At 45.0% G+C, this 18,301-nt stretch overlaps 1 protein-coding gene across 6 annotated transcripts in view; it reads left to right on the forward strand.

Annotated features, from left to right (window-relative positions):
• LOC137892417 (zinc finger protein 521-like) overlaps positions 1-18,301 on the forward strand; it is a 91,287-nt gene that overhangs the window by 26,268 nt on the left and 46,718 nt on the right. For all 6 annotated transcript variants that reach the window (XM_068737511.1, XM_068737512.1, XM_068737506.1 and 3 more), the window contains exon 4: positions 14,726-18,237. In XM_068737511.1, coding sequence (XP_068593612.1) covers positions 15,082-18,237 — 3,156 coding nt within the window. In that variant the 5' untranslated portion in view covers positions 14,726-15,081. The remainder of the gene's footprint in view (positions 1-14,725; positions 18,238-18,301) is intronic.

The raw sequence follows: 18,301 nt of genomic DNA on the forward strand, positions 1-18,301 counted from the left end.
CCCCATCGCCGCAGTTCAGCTAAGGCAGCATTATACGCAGTCCCTCCCTGCTCTCTGATATTCTGCTCCCCTCACAAAGGAAGCAACTCCCTTACCTTTTATTGTTTCCTTTTTTTCTTTGGGGGATGATGTATAAAACATGGTGCCTCAGGTAGAGGATGTTGGGGAGGAAGCCATGTCCCCCTAAATGGCCAGCCGTGTGCATGCGCCTAACACTTCACTGAGCAATCTGTCAACATGTCAGCAACACATGTTTTGTAAAAAGCCTCTGGTGGGAGCCAGGGGAAAAAAGGCACTCCTGCCAGACCAGAGAGGAAATGCTTTTTTCTCCTCCATGCAGTGGATTTTCTATTGCTGGTGCTCAGTCCCACGGGCCCCCCACCACCACCCTCCCCTCCCCCACACATACACCCGTTGTCTGCACTTCAGAAATTTGAACTGGGGACCCTCGAGGGGGTTTACTGGGAGGGTGGGGGGAAGGCTGGGAGGGAGGGGCTCCCTCTTTTTTTCAGTGCGTATGAAATTGTGAAGGTATATTGTGGCAGGTCCCCAAGCGGTCTTTTCTAATACCTGAGTTTCTGGCGAAGCTGGAAATTACCAGCGGCTCCCCCGAGGGACGGCTTTATCCACACCAGGAAGGGGAGCAGAACTCAGTGGGGAGGTTACTTAATGCATGGCTGAAATAAAAGAATTTCTGAGACCGAGGCTGAAAAGCAAGCTTTTTTTCCTTTTTCAACTCCCACCTCACCCCCCCATCCCTCACTCCCGTTCCCTCTCCCTCTCTCTTTTCCTCCCCAGTAGTATAGTTTACTACTCTCTGCCTTCTCTTGAAGGGTTCTAGTTTAATAAACTTTCAGAGGATCCTGCTGGTGTAGACAGCTAGACAAATACCCTTGTGTGTTCTCTTTTGTCGGAGATACAGCTTTTTGTTATGTTCTTGCAAATTTGATTTCTCCCTCTGTCTTTCGTTTTTCTCTGCCGCCCTCTGTGTCTCTCCCTTTCTGCATTTGTCTTCATCTCCCTCGTCCTCCTCTCCCTTTCTGTCTCCCTTCTCAACACACACACACACACACACACACACACACACACACACACACACACACACAGTCAAACTCTGTCTCTTGTGGTTGAGTTTATTGTTTGGTCTGTCTCTCCGTTCTCCCCCTCTGTGCTCCCTTTTGTTTTCTGTATGTTTTGTTGTATTGTGCAGAGAGGCAGAGATGCAGATAGAATGCAGACAGTTTGCCCTGGGTGAAGAGTGCGCACGAGCACCCTTGGTATCTATTTACCAAGACACATTCATCTATTCACACATGACCAAATGTATAAAACTCTACCGTCTTTTTTTTAAGCACAGGGCGTTCATCATCAAAGAGATTTAATGCATAATGTTTTGAGGGCAATTTACTCATCCCAGTATGGCCTTATTTTCCACCCATTGTATGCAAGGATGCCCTTTTCCATAGTAATCAGCACCTGTACTTATGTCCATGGATCATTAATCTTGTCCATAACATCAAAAATAAAATGACAGAAAAAAATCTCATCCCATGTATGAAACGCCTCTCTCTCTCTCTCTCTCTCTCTCTCTCTCTCTCTCTCTCTCTCTCTCTCTCTCTCCCTCTCTCTCGCTCGCTCTCTCTCTTCCTCCCGCTCTACTGTTGGTAAATAATTCAACCTTTTCTCTGTAACAAGTGCTGGCCTTAATAGGGAGCAGTACCTGTAGTTGGGATAAACAAGGCAGCCGGCCCCACCAGTGAAACAGAGGGATTTGAGCTCCATGAGGGCAGAGGAATAAGTTGTTTCCTTCTGAAAGGCAGAGTAGACTGGCTGACATTAATTAAACCCTATAGGATAAAGGTTATCTGAGGCCTAGCAAAGCAGAGTGCATGCGGTACGTTGTGTCTGCCGCATCCTAATCAAGACTTCTCCTTAAAGCGACATGTGTGGGCTCGGGCATGCGTAATATGTTGTGCTGTTATGTTCCTAAATGCGTCTAAGAGATCTATTGATGCAACAGCATTTCACCTTCAGTCACGGATGCAAGTTAAATAAACTACAGAAAAATATGAGGAACAATCTCGCTACCACCTCTGCTGCATTTCCAGCGTTCTACACATTCCTAAAAATAAAGACCGAGGCAACTTCCTAGAGGGTTCCATGTTCGGAAAACATTGTGTTGCCCACCGTGATCTGTTGTGGGAGGTGTGCCTCCTCGCCAGAGATCCTCCCATGGTGCACCTGTGACTGAGTCACCTGACCTGAGCATCAGCATGGTGCTCGGGTGCCATGGCTCATGTTTTACAAATTACCCAGGGGGTCGTGCACCACCTCTGTGCCCATATTTTCATCCCTGCTGTAGGCATAGTGCGTGGGATTATATTCCCCAACTTCAACTCCTCCCTCAGACAATGAACAGCCGCAGAGACGACAGTCACCTCACTAACCCTAGAACGCGAAGGAAAATACAAATTAAGGCAGGGAGAAAGCACTGCTCTGACCTATTGGCCTCCTCTGTTTGTGCTGGATATATGCTGGTTAAAGAAAAAAGCAGCACAGATCCCGTTTCCAGGCGAGTAGGGCTCTTTGTGTTATGCGTGTGTCATCAGGACTCCAATGGCAATCGTAGAACATCTATTTATCTGCACTTTCTTCCTGACTCGTCAATTTATTTGCATGCCGAATGTAATTAAAGGTCACCTTATTGGTAATATTCTCTTAATATTTAAAATAGTCTAGTTAGACAGCCACTGGAGGCAACACAGGTTTTATTACCACCCCACTGTATGGCCTTTCTATATTGGTGGTACAGTAACACAGGCTCTTTCACAGTAATAGCATAATAGTAATGGCTTCTCCTTTCATATACAGATAAAGGCTGATGTCCTCTCGTCGACAAGCCCAGTGAAAAGTAATTAGCTGATATGGATGTTGCTGTCAGTGATAACTGATATTGGGGGACTATTACATTCACTCTCTGGAATGATGATCCTTGAAATGGGCTCATCACAGGGAGCTGCATATTCAGATAGATGCAAGATTACCGCATATAAGAAGGAAAAGTCCTTATTTCTGCAGGAGAGCTGCATGCGAAAGGTCACAGTATCCTCAAAAAGCACACAAAAAACCTGAATATTTAATATGCCGCAATCTTTTCTTTTTTATTAAGGCATGACTCACATCTAATATTTGATTTATTCACTGAAAAGTGCTCAATTCAATATTTGGAGCATTGATATAGCAGCAAACAACTATTTGCTATTCGTGTGTGTTGTTATCTGGCGCTTCCTTGCTATGTTTACATAACCAGGCCGGCCATGCAGGCCTTTTAGTTCATGTCTGTGCACGTGAGCATGCCCCACTGGTTGTATGGTTATATGGCATTGTTACAGCTGAGAACATTGTCGTCGCGGAAGCAAAGCGCTCGCCCTCTGGTTCCGCTTCAGTTAAACACTGTTTGCTCTGTCGTTTTTTTTTTGCCGTAGTTTGCGTTGTTGGCGTTGCAAGCCAGCGATCGCCATTTTGGGAGCAGTTGAAAGGCAATCGAATCGTCCCCAATCTTGTATACAGCCCCTTTTGATATTATATTTATTTAGAGTCCAAATCTAAAGTCATACTGAGCGTCTGAGGTCTTTCCTCAAGTTAACTTGTATTAAATGGATGATAATTCACATGGGGGTGTTGGTTGGCAGTTCCTCTCCAGAGAGAGACGTAAATAGCCTCCCAGGTGGTGGTGTGCAACTAAGTAAATGGTTACAGAGCCAAGGAGTGCTGGGCCTATACAAATAGGGAAAGGAATGGTACCCATTGGGGTGTTGGAGTGAGAGAAGGTATTTGAAGCTAAGATGAACCTAAATTATCTCTTTTAGGGATTTTTCTACAGTGACCCTGAAAGTTTTCCTCTAAGTACTTCAGCATCAAAAACAATCGGTGGGGGGGAACGTTTTTTTGGTAGCTGATAAATAGATAAACAGGAATAAATCAATGTGAAGTGATGAATGAATAAGTAAAATGCCCTGTAGTCATTTGTCTGGTTGTATTCAGGCCTCACATTCCAGCTCTGTTCTGCTAATGAAGATGACGGTGATGGCAACGAAGGAGCCGCCTCATTCGTTGAGGCACGTGTACGTTTGTGTGCACGTGTCAGTGTGAGTGTGTGTGTTTTCACAATACTTAGTAGCATTAAGATAATATGATGAGATGCCTGGATACCAGCAGAAAACAATAGAAGGGGAAACAAAGCAAACCCCTAAATCTGTCTGCCATTTGTGCTCACATACTGTACACACATGTCATGAGTATTCTGGCACAGTTACTGGGCCAGGGAAGTGCTGGTTTGGGGCCTGGCCCATTCTCCAGAGACAAACCCCCCACCTCCTCCCCCCACCCCCACCTCGCCTTCCCCCTTCCTGTGCAGTCTGTGGACACAGTCTGAGGCGACAAGGTTGCACAACAGCTCGCAAAACCTCCACTTTACAAATGTGATCATAAAAAAACACGGCCTGCCATTAGAGATCTGTTAAAGAAGAAAAAAATAATTAGGAGGACTGTGATAATTGTGTCAAGGGGGAAATAGATCAGAGGAATTGTGGGAAGCACCAGAAAATCTTGCCGTGGCTTTGTTACTTTGCTGTTGGTTCATTTCGACATTGATCCACCCTTCCATCTGTCATCCTTTTTGCCGTGCTCCTTCTTCAACTCTCCATTTCTTTCTTTCCCTTTTTCTTGGATTCGAGAGCGGAGGAGCCTTCTGGCTTTAACGGAGAGGGGATGAAGATGTTTATTCATCTGGAGGGTATTAGAGCCATGATTAAGGAGAGGAGGGAGTAGTGAGGCTGATGCGACGTCTGCATCGCTCGTTCATGGGCCGCCCGCGGGACTCAGGCCAACACACCAGGAAAACAAGAAATGAAGAAGAATGGAAAAAAAACTTGTGGTGAAATTCGATTCTCTCGGGAAAGAACAGAAGTTTACATTTTAGCCGTCTTGCTGGCTCTTTCATTCTCGGTCTCACTCCCTGTTCTCACAGCTAAGCTAATTATTAATGAATGCGGTTTCTGTTGAACCTTGGAGAGGTGTCAGCGCTGCAGCCACTGAGGGTTAAGAAATCTTGACATTTAAGACAGGGATGCATGAAAATACATCGTCTTGCTTGAGTTGATGCTTGTTTTTCTTCCCCTCCCGCTCTCCTCTCCAAGATGCGTGTTTTCTTCTCCCTCCTGGGCTGTCTGCAGTTGTTTTACCACTGACAAGCTGGGATGGCGTTGAGGAGATATCAAATGGAGCCACAGTGTATTAATCAGGGGAACCAAAGGTCGTGGATCAAGAGGCAGGGTCAGGCTTTTCTGATAAATGCTAAAGCTAACACATGCATCTCAGGTTGCTTGTCCATAAGCATGTGATGTTCGCCGTCCTCTGCAAGAAAAAAAAGCTGGTGTTGATGTAAGACTTTTTTTATGGGCATTTGGCAGACTAAATGCCCTTTTTTTTCCAAAAATATTGTCATGTACTGAAACGTAGATTCAAGTTTCTGAAGTTATTCCTCAAAAAGTGAAATAATTGTTAGCAGCCTAGCTGAAGTTTTATGGGTCACTATGAGGTGGTTTGATTAAAAAGAATTAGACCCTATTTTCTGAATTCAGTGTGTGCTGTGCGTGGTTTTAAGTAATGGATAGCGCCTCTTGAAAGTTGCAGAGCAAACCCTATTTTAATGAAGCAACCATACAGTAACTCAGCATATTTCTGTACGCACAACAATTTTTTTCTTCTTTTCCAAGCTGATGACATAAATCATATTTTCCGTGGGTAACTAAGAGTGGGGGAAAATAAAAGAGCATTCAAGTAAACTCTTGCGCAGTGAGGAAATATTAATAGGGTCGTAGTATAGCACAGCACAGTGCTGCAGCATCCCTCACACTGGCTGACTGACTGACTGGCTAGCTGACTGTCCACTGGGTCCTGCGCCTGGTCTGCCGCAGTGTTGAGGGAGCAACACACACACACACACATATGCACAGAGAGGCTCCCCTGCCGATTGAAGCTCAGCCCAGCCCAGTCCCGCCTGGCCCAGCACTCCCTTAGAGCCAGTGCAGTGAGGCAGGCGGTGAAGGGGCATGCTGGGGGACAGATTGCCATCCTCCTTTCTCCCCCTGGGAGGCTCACTGTGGCTGGTGGTCCAGCCAAGACCTGGGGAACAGCCTCCTTCCTGTTTGTGCTTTAGCCTACCTGAAGTGGTCAACTGTCCTTCCTCTCCGCACCACCCGCAGCTCCGTTCCACAGGAGATGACACCATAGCCGCCATCGCTCTCCCACACACAAACTGCTCCACCTACATCCTCTGACCATCTTGCATTGCCTCATAGCTTTAGGTGTTGTTGCCCGTCGGCAAAGCTTAGAACGGCTGCTTGTTTTAAACCTATGTGTAAATACTGTTTAGCATACTGACCATTTAAGTTACTCCACTTCACCGAGATGTGCCACAGTGATACTCAATTAATATACATTTATTTGAAATGTAAAAACACAATATCAAGCATCACAGAGATAATAACATGCATGTTGTGAAGCGTATTGTGGTTCCAGTGTGATTCCCTTTTAATATTTCAAACACTTCAAGTCAAACAACAAGACATCAACATTAGCCCTCAAGCCCACCCACTGCACTCTGATTAGGAACCTGTTATGAACCCCAAAGTTACCTTTCTTGAATAATTGTGTTATTAAATGTCTCCCTTTTCTTTTCTGTCTTTTTCTCTTATGAAAAAAAAAAGATTTTTGAAAGCAGCAAAATTAAGCACTTCCAGCAATTTAAATTATTTTTTGCTCTGCCCTGATTTAACATTTGTTTCTCTACAAAAGAAACACAAAACACACAGCAAGCAGGGCCAAACTTAATGATAAAAGACAACCTCCGCACAAGTTGAATGAATTACCATTTTTATGCTAAGCCTTTGTCAAACTGAAATGCTGATAGTCTATAAAATAAGGAATCTCTGCTGTCTGTAGGCTTTGCATAACTCGAGAATCGTTCCATCAGATCTACCTCACATTTGGCGAGTGTATTTACCGAAGACCCAAGGACCTGCCGTGTCAAATTTGGAGCAATTTGAACATGTTCAATATGAATATACTTAATAAACAAACGAGCAGTGCAATCTACTGCTCCATGCTCCAGTCCAGTAGGTGACGGTAATACACCTTTAAGTTGATTTATAAACAGCCAAATTAACTCTGAAGGAGAAGAAAAAGAAGAAGAAAAACATTTGAAGAAAAAGGAAGATATGGGAGGATTTTGCCTTCAGGGCTGTCTGCCAAACCATGATCTTTTCCTTAACCTAACCAAGTAGGTTTGTTGCCTAAACCTAAGGAGCTTTCTGGCAGAAAGCCCTGAAGGCAAACTTTTGTGCAGAAGGAAAAGAAGAAGTAGAAGTTGTAGTATTACTTTTACTGCTGTAAGCTTGAAACAGCCTGCTAATGCTACATGGATGCTGGATAACATTATAAGCAAACTTTTAATTTACCATCCTAAGTTTTCATTGTTACTGCCACTAATAAAATCTATGCTCTACTTTAGAACCGCAGTGGTTATGTCAAAGCGAGCGACCAAGAATTCACCAGATTCACCAAGAACCAGATTGTAAATGGTCTTGTACTTGTATAGCCTACACCGACTTCTGGCTACTCAAAGCGCTTTAACACTACTTATCATCATTCACCCATTCACACACTGATTGTAGGGGCTACCATGCAAGGTGCCACCCGCCCATCACGACTAACATTCATACACCGTAGGCACGGCCTCCGGAAGCAATTTGGGGACACATCGAGATGGACTGAAGTAGCAGGGGATCTCTGAGCCACAATTTCAACCGTGTTTCTGATTAGGTGTGTGATGCAACTATGGCACGGCAGGCGTATGACTGACGACCAAACAAAGCACAGTGTCGAGGGTGAAGTCTGGCTTCATGGCGGACGGCAACAAGGTTGTGAAGTTGTTTGCACAACTGGGGCCTGGGCACAGGCCCTGCACTAGTATTTCTAAAGCAGTAAAATGCTACTAACAGCATCTTTAAAGGTTATCTGGCATTCATGTTGTGCTCAAGTGTGCTGCTGACCTCCGTGACCTCAATGTTATAGTATGCAGTTCTTCTGGAGGATAAGAAATATGTTACCCGGCAGTAAGTCTTCTCTGGCGTGCTTTCAGAGTTCAAACACTGCGGTTATGGATTGTTACTTAATGCAGATTTTCACAGGCGGATCCTGCCCAAAGCACAAACATCATCTGTCATTTTAGAGGCATTGCCTCCAGAAACATAATTATTGATTGTCATCATTAGTATTGATTTTGGTTCGTCCATGTTGGTGGAGAGACATCGGTGTAGAAGGGACACATCTCTGTGATAAGTAATGGAATTCCACTTTTCACCGTGTCTCACTATCAAGGAAAGAAAAAAAGCCTATAGTAAAGGATGACTGGCCGCCCTACTTTTCCTCCTCTGGCCTTCCATTTGTCTAACTTTCCTGGGACGCCACTGGGGCGCTGTGATTTCTGGGACAGTGACCAAGTGCTCCTGTCTGAGCTGGGGGACGTGGGTAATGTGGACAAAGTAGTTGACAGTTTGCCGCTTCCCCATGGTTGAGAGACGGAGCCATGAGGGCCAGAATAATGGACGCCCAGACCACAGAGTCAGGACAGCGCTTGATGTTCCAGCTCTTTGTGTCAGGCCCTGTGTGAAAAAAAATCCCCATTGACTGCTGTCTTTTGGGGGCGGGTGTGCATTTCTCCTCTGAGTGTGTTTGTGTGTGTGTGGAAATGCGTTGTGCACATGGTGTTAGGCCAGAGCCGCTATGTCACTGATGAAACCCCAGGAAGTGAATCCTTATTTCATGTAGTGTTTTTCCACCCTGTTCGGTAAAAGATAGGATCCTTGTTCGCTGCTCCTCGCAGTCGTCTCACACAACCCCACCTTCTCATCCTGTAGCATAGTGGATTTGATTGATCTGTAGCAAGGGGGGGGGGACCTGACATTTCTCAGTGATGTGTAAAAAACATATTGTGTTTGCTAAGAAAAAAATAAGAGGAAAAGAGGGAGACAGGCCAAGCATACACACAGCACACACACACACACACGCATAGACAATACTAAATCTGAGGTTGACTAATAGTAAATAGCTGCTCATTTTAAATACCTCTACTTATGCGTATTTGTGTGTGTTGATCAGCTGCATGGTGCAAAAAGCAACGTCTAGCCACCTGGCACTTTCGTTGACAGCTACTGGGAATTCTCAGCGTTTCATTTTGACTGGATTTGATGTCTTAAAACAGGACTACTGTGAGTAAAGCCCAGCCCTGGGCCTCTTCCAACAGCTCTGTGTCCTCTGAGCTCTCGGTCCCGAGTCAACAGAGTGATTGCGTTCACCTGACTGGAATTAGTCCCAAAAAAAAAAATCGACCACTCGTCTCTCTCTCAGTCAGGAAGATTGGAGGCTTAGCTAATGTAAAAAAAAAAAAATCTCTCACCACCTCCTCTATTAGATCTTAAGTGGTTGTGTCACAGACAAGGCCGTACATGATAGTGTGTTGTTCAGACACACATTGCTATTTGGGCATCAGAACAGGAAAAGCGTCGAGATGACACATGCATTGTCTCACGGGAGAGGCTCACTACTTTTCCCAGTAACTGTAAAAAAGATTCCCTCTCTGAATATGAAGTGGGGTCATGGTGTTACATCAGACAAGTTGTCAGCTTTTTGTTTATTCATTGAATCCCCAATCCCCAATGTGCCACAAATACACTCACACAAACACATCTCTTATGACAACCACTACGTACAGATCTCTGGTACAACACACGGGAAGATAAGGTTTGGCGGCTTAAAACATGGCCATGCTTTGCTTCACTAGAATGGCTTTTGAACAAAGTCTGGCTTGCAATAGAAGTGGCAGATGAGTGATAGCGAAAAACACTTTTCTGATAAGATAAGGTCCTGGACCTGGATAAGAGTTTGGCTTCCTAAATAGGAGAGGTGTACTCTGTTGCTGTCAGGCAGTGATAAGCCATCTTGAACTGCTTCCAAGACCTCAGACACGAAGGTCCGGGCACCAGCAGTAAGTTATTCCCAAACCATGGTCCCTGAAAGGTTTTAGGGTGTACTGGATTTAAAAACAATAGAATCACAAATGCCTCTCTTATGTTTAAGAGTAGACTTGAGGCAAGACCTGCTAACAAATGTTGAATTCTCTGATAAAAAAAGTAGATAAGTAATCATGGAACTCAAACTTTATTCACTGATGTTATTATTGTACTTAATGGGTTACAAAGTGCTTCACAATACAGACAAAGACGGGGCGTCTAGGGACTGTCATCGTTATTTTCATCCAAATTAAATAATAACTTCACAGAACATCTTAGGAATCTATAGTTGTAGACCTAATCAACTACTATGAAAATTCTGAAAATACATCAATGTGTAGCGCGGGCGGTTTTGGAAAGAAATCGCAACATTTCAAAACGGCAAGACAGGTGTGTCTGGGTTTGAGAGTAGCAGAATGACTTTGCTGAGCACTGTGCATATAGATTTTTAATGGTCGTTTCAGTCAAAATTATTTTAACAGATTGAGGATTTTGTCCACCAAATGTAAAACCAAACATCCAAGCTTCAGCCCTAATAGGTTTTTTTCAAGGACCCCCTTGAAATGAGATTCAAAATCTCAATGGGATTATCCTGGCTAAATAAAGGTTAAATAAATAAAAACATTTAACATTATAATTAATTATACGTTTTTTGTCTGTCTCTTTCATTTCTGGCATAAATACATAATAGGCATTAGGGTTTTCTCTAATTCCATTACCAAACTCTCACATATATTTTTGTCTGCAAAGAATTGAATTGTAATCATTCTTTTCAAATTAATCATATTATTTAGCATTTAAAATTTAGAGACAGTGTTTTCCGCCATATGTATTATAGTCCAAAGGGAAACAATGTCATCAGGAAAATTAATGACTTAGTCTCCTAAAAATATATTCATATATCTTGCTAATTCTCAAATACATTAATTGCATAAATCAAAACATTCTTCAGGGGTTTTGAAAGCTGTGCCGCCGTGTACAGAAATGGCCTGTTCCCAGCATTAACGATCTTATTTGAACAGGAGTATTTACTCTGGGAAACGGTGCTATAAATGAACATAGAGGAAGTGGTGCACAAAGAGTAGTTCAGACTGGCTGAGAGGAAACTGAGACCTGCGTGTGAAGGGGGGATTTTTGATGGTTACATTTGCAGTAAAAAAAAAAAAAGAAACACTAATTTGTATAGAGCTGTTTCAAATGTCTTTATTTACTGTATCATTCCTTGATACATTGAACTTGTCAGGCAACACTTTTTTATTTCATTCTTAAAAAGTTTTTGTGTACTGCAGCTTGCGGCTGAATTTATATCTTACTCGTAAATATGGCTATGGCAAACATTTTTGCCATCCCCTATAGGAGCTCTCCAAATGAGGTTGTTTTGTTCCATATAGGAGGCATTTAAAAAAGAGCAAAGAGGGAGGGGGTAGGGACAGAACTCCCAGAGAGGGACAGGCCTTAAGATGGAGGTCTTCCTCCCAGGACGTGACAGGCTGTTGGCTGGAGGATGCTCAGGAAGGCCTTGGCAGACCAACAAAGACAGCCCTTCAGCTGCAGGGTGTAGTTTTTCAGGCCCCAGCATCCCCTTTGGCAGCAGCACAGAGAGTGCTGGCGTGCACAGGCCCCCGGCCCGAGAGACAGGGAAGTAAGGCCCGCTCTTTTATTTACTCAGGCTGCTGCTGAGGCCTGGGCATTTCTTGTCTGGGTGAAGAAGGGGAAAAAAACAAGTCTCTCTCTCTGTTTCCTCTTGGGGTCTCCTGAGGAAGATTGCTCTTTCATCTACAGTTGTTCACACACTTGTTTCGGCCATTGCGCTTGTATCTGTGTATTCTATGTGTACATGTATGTCTGCACATAGTCTGTTACTGTGAGTGAGTGTGCAGTGTGTGCGCCCTTGCTTTCTGTGTGTATGTTACTGTGTGTGTGTGTGTGTGTGAGAGAGTGTAAAACTATTGTAAGTGTCACTATGAAGGTCATTTGTACTCAAATGTACAGTTTCACCTTTGAATGCTCTTTTTTAATCAGGCTTTTGATGGCCATAACAGTAGGACAAAACGATTAACACTCATAATCATAATTTCTGTTTATTTAGAATATTTTTTATCAAGTTGCTGGTGGACAAAATATTATATAAATAATGAATTACGATTCATTAAGTTTATATCTATGTATTTATTTGTTACATTCAGTTTTACAAAGTTAGGAAAGCAATGTTTATGTCAGGCCTGATGTTGTGCCTTACACATAAAAGAATGATCCCAGTCACATCCACACAGTGAGGCATACAGCTTATTAATTAAACACTGGTATCCGATCGGTACCCAAAGGCTAGGTATCGGTATTGGAACTGAAAATCTGGATCCGTGCATCCCCTAGTATGATGACACCTTGAATATTACAATAGGTGTAACTTAGAGACCAATTGATTACATCATTACTCTGTAATACTAATTTGATGGTGTATATTTTAGTATACAGCAGCCTCTGTAATATTTCACAAACCTAATATCAACATAGCTATTTGCCCATCTAAGCATGTTAGCTGCTAGTTGAACTCAAGCAATATTTTTGACTCCCACGTGTCCCCTACAGCTACGGCTTTATGTATGTGTTATTGAAGCTAAGGCACTAAATAAATAATCTACATCCAGTAAACAAACAAAAAAAAAAAATGCAAGGAGGTTGTTCTGACAGCTTAGTAATGTCTCAAGGCAAAGACATCCTCATTTAAGACAGTAGAATTTAATTTAGCCTTGTATGCGGCCCCATTTATTTGTTTGTTTTATACTATTGTCTCCAAGCCAATATGTTTGACTGTAAGGCATTGGCTGGGGTCATTCTTCTTGCACTGTCTTCTCCTATACCCTGGGAGGTAGTATGAGTGAGGGCAGATCCGCCCCCTCTGTGGAGGAGGGCATAGCACTGAGTCACCCATCCTCCCTCACACCAGAGAGAGAGAGAGAGAGAGAGAGAGAGAGAGAGAGAGAGAGAGAGAAAAAACATTGAGACATGTTTGAGAGATAAAGCAAGTAAATCAGGCAAGGTTCGCTCCTTGAGTGAAATGTGTGTGCAGAGTGGGCGCCTTGCCAGGGGTGGGAGGTTTCCGGGAGGGCCACGATGTGGAGGTGGGCTCTCAATGTGCTGCTTTCAGCAGTTTGGAGGGGCAAGGGAATGGCCTCCGACCCCATCTGTTTCCTGAAGATAGGCCCTGATGGGGGTAAGTGCTCAAAGAGGGCATGATATCCTGACAAAGGGCAGATCTCCCAACAAAAACAACAGTAAGGGGAGAGAGAGAGAGAGACTAAGATTTGTCAGCTGAAGGAGAGAACAGAGGTTGGATCCTGGAAAGAGCTTGTGCTTTTCCTTCGCCCCACTCATAAATCTTTGCAGTTTCCTCTTGTTTTTCCCATTCCAAGTTTTGGCCTTTTGACACAGTTTTTTTTTCTGAAGGGGTTGGGATTACTTTGTTTTATTTAGGTAAGGAAGTTCACAGCACTTAGAATTCGGCAGCGGGAACAAGTGGTCTGTAACCTTTTGAACTTGTGGAAAGTGGTGTCCCGTGTTTTCCATTCATATCGCTGTACAGTGAACCAGGGGAATGGAATGTTGGCATAGAAGCGATTTGTAAAGGGACACATTAAAGTGTTTGTAAAACAAATGGGGGCTGAATTGTCAGTTGTCTGGTGTTTTCTGGTCACTCTCTGCACCTGCTTGTCCTTGAGTGAGATAGTTAGCCACTCGGTTGTCTTCCCCTATCCGTTTCCCTGTCCCCTCCTTGCCCCCCTCTGCATCAGCACATGGCACATTCATCCATCCTGTATCAGTTGCCTCACGGCTTAGCACAGAACCCACAGACAAATATGATAATAATGCACATTCTTTAATCTGATATCTATTGACTGATGTTCTGAAAGACCCATGTTTCATGAAAATCATCTGTTTTGCAGTGGAGGCTTCCTAAAGGCTATGCATAACTGTGGTCTAAATTGCACATTTAATCTTTTCTTTCACTCTTGATAACTGCCCCCCCCCCCCCTTGTCTTAAGGTCATTTCAAGGGCTCTTGTTTTTTAAAAAATATTCTAGTAATTGTTCAGGGAATAATAGAAATGTTCTAATTTACCTCATGCCGGGTTTACATCCTAAAGTACACCCATTGTCCTGTGTTGGCTTTAAATGTCAGATAAATTGTGTTTTGAGTCACAGTGGGCTAAGCCATTACATGGCCACATACAAGGTTAATTGTGGTAAAAGTATTTCCACTTATTCTCTTCTCTAATTATACTTTAAATTGCATACTTAAGTGTAACTTTTTAGATAACACCTAAGGAGAGGTATTGTTTCCGCTGAAGAAATTTTTTTATAAGTTGCAAAGAATTCTAAATTCATACACCACAACCTTATAATTACTATGACAAATAACACCACGGTGGCCCACCTTTTCTATTCAAAAGAGTGAGACAAATGAGTTGCTAATACAGTCTTACAAACCACCTCTCTTACTCACTCTCTCCTTCTCTCTCCATCCTTTTCCCTCTGAAATACCCCCGATACCCTCTTTTCTCTTTTTTTCCCTCTTTCTGTCTTCCTATCCAGACGGTGCTGATCTTGAGGATGACCCATCGTGTTCTTGGCCAGCATCATCTCCTTCCAGTAAGGATCAGACTTCTCCAGGACACTGCGAGGACTACGATTTTGGCGAGGACGAAGGGGGCCCTGGCCTGCCATACCCATGCCAGTTCTGTGACAAGTCCTTCAGCCGCTTAAGCTTCCTCAAGCGCCACGAACAGAGCCACGGGGATAAACTCCCTTTCAGCTGTACCTTTTGCAGTCGCTTGTTTAAGCACAAGCGCAGTCGAGATCGGCACGTGAAGCTACACACCGGTGATAAGAAGTACCACTGTGGAGAGTGTGACTCTGCCTTTTCCCGCAGTGATCACCTCAAAATCCACATGAAAACTCACGCCTCTAACAAACCCCACAAGTGCCCTGTGTGCCGCCGAGGCTTCCTTTCCTCCAGCTCTCTCCACGGCCACATGCAAGTACACGAAAGGGGCAAAGATGGCAGCAGCTCAAGCCTTTCTAGAGCTGATGAATGGAAGCTGAAAGAAACTCGCAAATGCAGCCGTTGTGAGGAGGGCTTCGATGTCCCCGAGGACCTCCAGAGGCACATCACGGAGTGCCACCCTGAGTGCTCTCCATCAGAGGATGGAGGCCTGGGTGCCACCCTGCAGTGCATTTACTGCCATGAGCCCTTCAGTGATGAGGGAACCCTGCTGACCCACATTGACCAGGCCCACAGCCGAGACAGGAAGGGTCACTCCTGTGCTATCTGCTCTGAGCACTTTCTGTCTGTCGAGGACCTCTATGCTCACATGGACATCCACCAGCTCCCCGAATCTAGTAACCATAGCAACAGCCCTTCTTTGCTGACCGTGGGCTACACCTCTGTCTCTAGCACCACTCCTGACTCCAACCTCTCTGTCGACAGCTCCACAATGGTGGAGACGGCGCCACCTGTGCCCAAGACAAGGGGGAGGAGAAAGAGGCCGGCTCAAAACACATCGGATATGGGAGGACGTTCCTCCAAACAGCCTAAAGTCTCCTACAGTTGCATCTACTGCAACAAGCAAGTGTTCTCCAGTTTGGCTGTGCTTCAAATTCACCTGCGAACCATGCATCTGGACAAGCCAGAGCAGGCTCATACTTGTCAGTTTTGTTTGGAGGTTCTGCCCTCTTTACTAAATCTAAATGAACATCTTAAGCAGGTCCACAATGCAGAAGACCATGCTGCCCTGTTAGCCAGCTTGCCTGATGCCCTCCTTCAGTGTAACTTCTGCCCTGAGGTATTGAGTGACCTCAACGCCCTACAGGAACACATTCGCTGCTCCCATGGCTTTCCCAGTCCTGTGGCAAAGGAGAGCAATGCCTTCTTCTGCCCCCAATGCTTCATGGGGTTCTTGACAGAGACTACCTTGGAGGAGCATGTTCGTCAGACTCACTGTGATGGGGGAAGCCTGCGTTTTGACTCCCCCCTGGCTGTAACTCCCAAGGAGTCTATAGTAGAGGTGTACTCCTGTTCGTACTGCACCAATTCCCCAATATTCAACAGTGTTCTGAAGCTCAACAAGCACATCAAGGAGAATCACAAGAACATTCCACTGGCACTGAACTACATCAACAATGGAAAGAAATCCCTGCGCACTCTCAGCCCCTCTTCTCCAATATCTGTGGAACAAACCATGCTTAAACAAGGAGGCTCAGCCTCACGCTCTACCGGTGAGTTCATATGTAACCAGTGTGGAGCCAAGTATACCAGTCTAGACCTTTTCCAGACTCACCTAAAAACTCATCTGGATGGCATGCAGCCTCAACTCACCTGCCCACAGTGCAATAAAGAGTTCCCCAACCAGGAGTCCCTGTTGAAGCATGTGACGATTCACTTCACTATTACCTCCACTTATTACATCTGTGAGAGTTGTGACAAGCAGTTCACTTCAGTGGATGACCTACAGAAGCACCTACTCGACATGCACACCTTTGTGTTCTTTCGTTGCACTTTGTGTCAGGAGGTGTTTGACTCAAAGGTGTCTACTCAGCTCCACCTGGCCGTAAAGCACAGCAATGAGAAAAAGGTATATCGCTGCACCTCTTGCAACTGGGACTTCAGGCATGAGACTGACCTACAGCTACATGTCAAACACAGCCATCTGGAAAACCAGGGCCGTGCCCACCGCTGCATTTTTTGTGGGGAGTCCTTCGGCACAGAGGTGGAGCTGCAGTGCCACATCACTACCCACAGCAAGAAGTATAACTGCCGCTTCTGCAGTAAGGCCTTCCATGCCATTGTCCTTTTGGAGAAGCATTTGAGGGAGAAACACTGTGTGTTTGAGGGAAAGGCACAGAACTGTGGTGCTAATGGTTCTACTGGAAGTGGTGTGGATGGCCAGCCTAAAGAAGATGCTGAGCTACATGGTCTCCTAACCAACAGCCATGGTTCAGGGGTAGCAGTAGGATCCGTGGTGGAGTCTCATAACAGCCATGATGTAAGTGAGGAAGAGGTGGACACTGCAGATCCCATGTTTGGGTGCGACATCTGTGGGGCATCTTACACCATGGATTCGCTCCTCACTAACCACCAGTTGAGGGACCACAATATACGCCCTGGTGAGAGCGCCATGATGAAAAGGAAAGCTGACATGATAAAGGGCAACCACAAGTGCAATGTCTGCTCCCGCACCTTCTTCTCTGAGCCTGGGCTGAGGGAACATATGCAGACCCACCTTGGGCCTGTCAAACACTATATGTGCCCCATCTGTGGGGAGAGGTTCCCTTCCTTGCTCACCCTTACTGAGCACAAGGTCACCCATAGCAAGAGTCTGGACACAGGCAGCTGCCGCATTTGTAAGATGCCACTGCATAGTGAGGAGGACTTCCTGGAGCATTGCCAGATGCACCCTGACCTGAGGAACTCCCTGACAGGTTTCCGCTGTGTGGTGTGCATGCAGACAGTCACCTCTACATTGGAGCTCAAGATCCATGGTACCTTCCACATGCAAAAGACAGGGACTATGTCCGGCAACCACCAACCCATGGGCCGCAGCAATATCATCTCTCATAACCAGCAGCAACACCATATCCAAAAACCTTTCAAGTGCGCCTCTTGTCTGAAAGATTTCCGGTCCAAGCTAGACCTGGTGAAGTTAGACATCAACGGACTGCCTTATGGACTCTGTGCATCCTGCGTAACAGCAGCTGGCTCAAAGAGCTCCAGTCCAACGATGAACGGAGGAAGGCAACAGCAGCAGCATGTTGGAGCCACCACCCCAGCAACAACTACAGCCGCATGGATCCAGGGGGAGAGGCTCAGCCCTGCAGACGGGAAAGGCAAAACTGTTTCTTCATCATCTTCATCCTCTTCTACATCCTCATCATCCGCTGCCAAGACACGATGCTCCAGCTGTAATGTGAAGTTTGAGTCAGAGGCAGAGTTGCAAAACCATATCCAGACAGTGCATCGGGAACAGGCTGGGGACAGCAACGGCGGGCAGCTCAAGACCCCACAGGTGTCCCCCATGCCCAGAGCCAGTCCCTCACAAACTGAAGAGGTATTGTTATTTAGTATCGCATTGAATTAGGTTGAAAAGTTCATTAAAACATGCTGAGTTTCAC

The sequence above is a fragment of the Cebidichthys violaceus genome, unplaced genomic scaffold (assembly GCF_023349555.1).
Source record: "Cebidichthys violaceus isolate CVI_PGR_0920_01 unplaced genomic scaffold, fCebVio1.0.p SCAF_8, whole genome shotgun sequence".
Lineage (NCBI taxonomy): Eukaryota > Metazoa > Chordata > Actinopteri > Perciformes > Stichaeidae > Cebidichthys > Cebidichthys violaceus.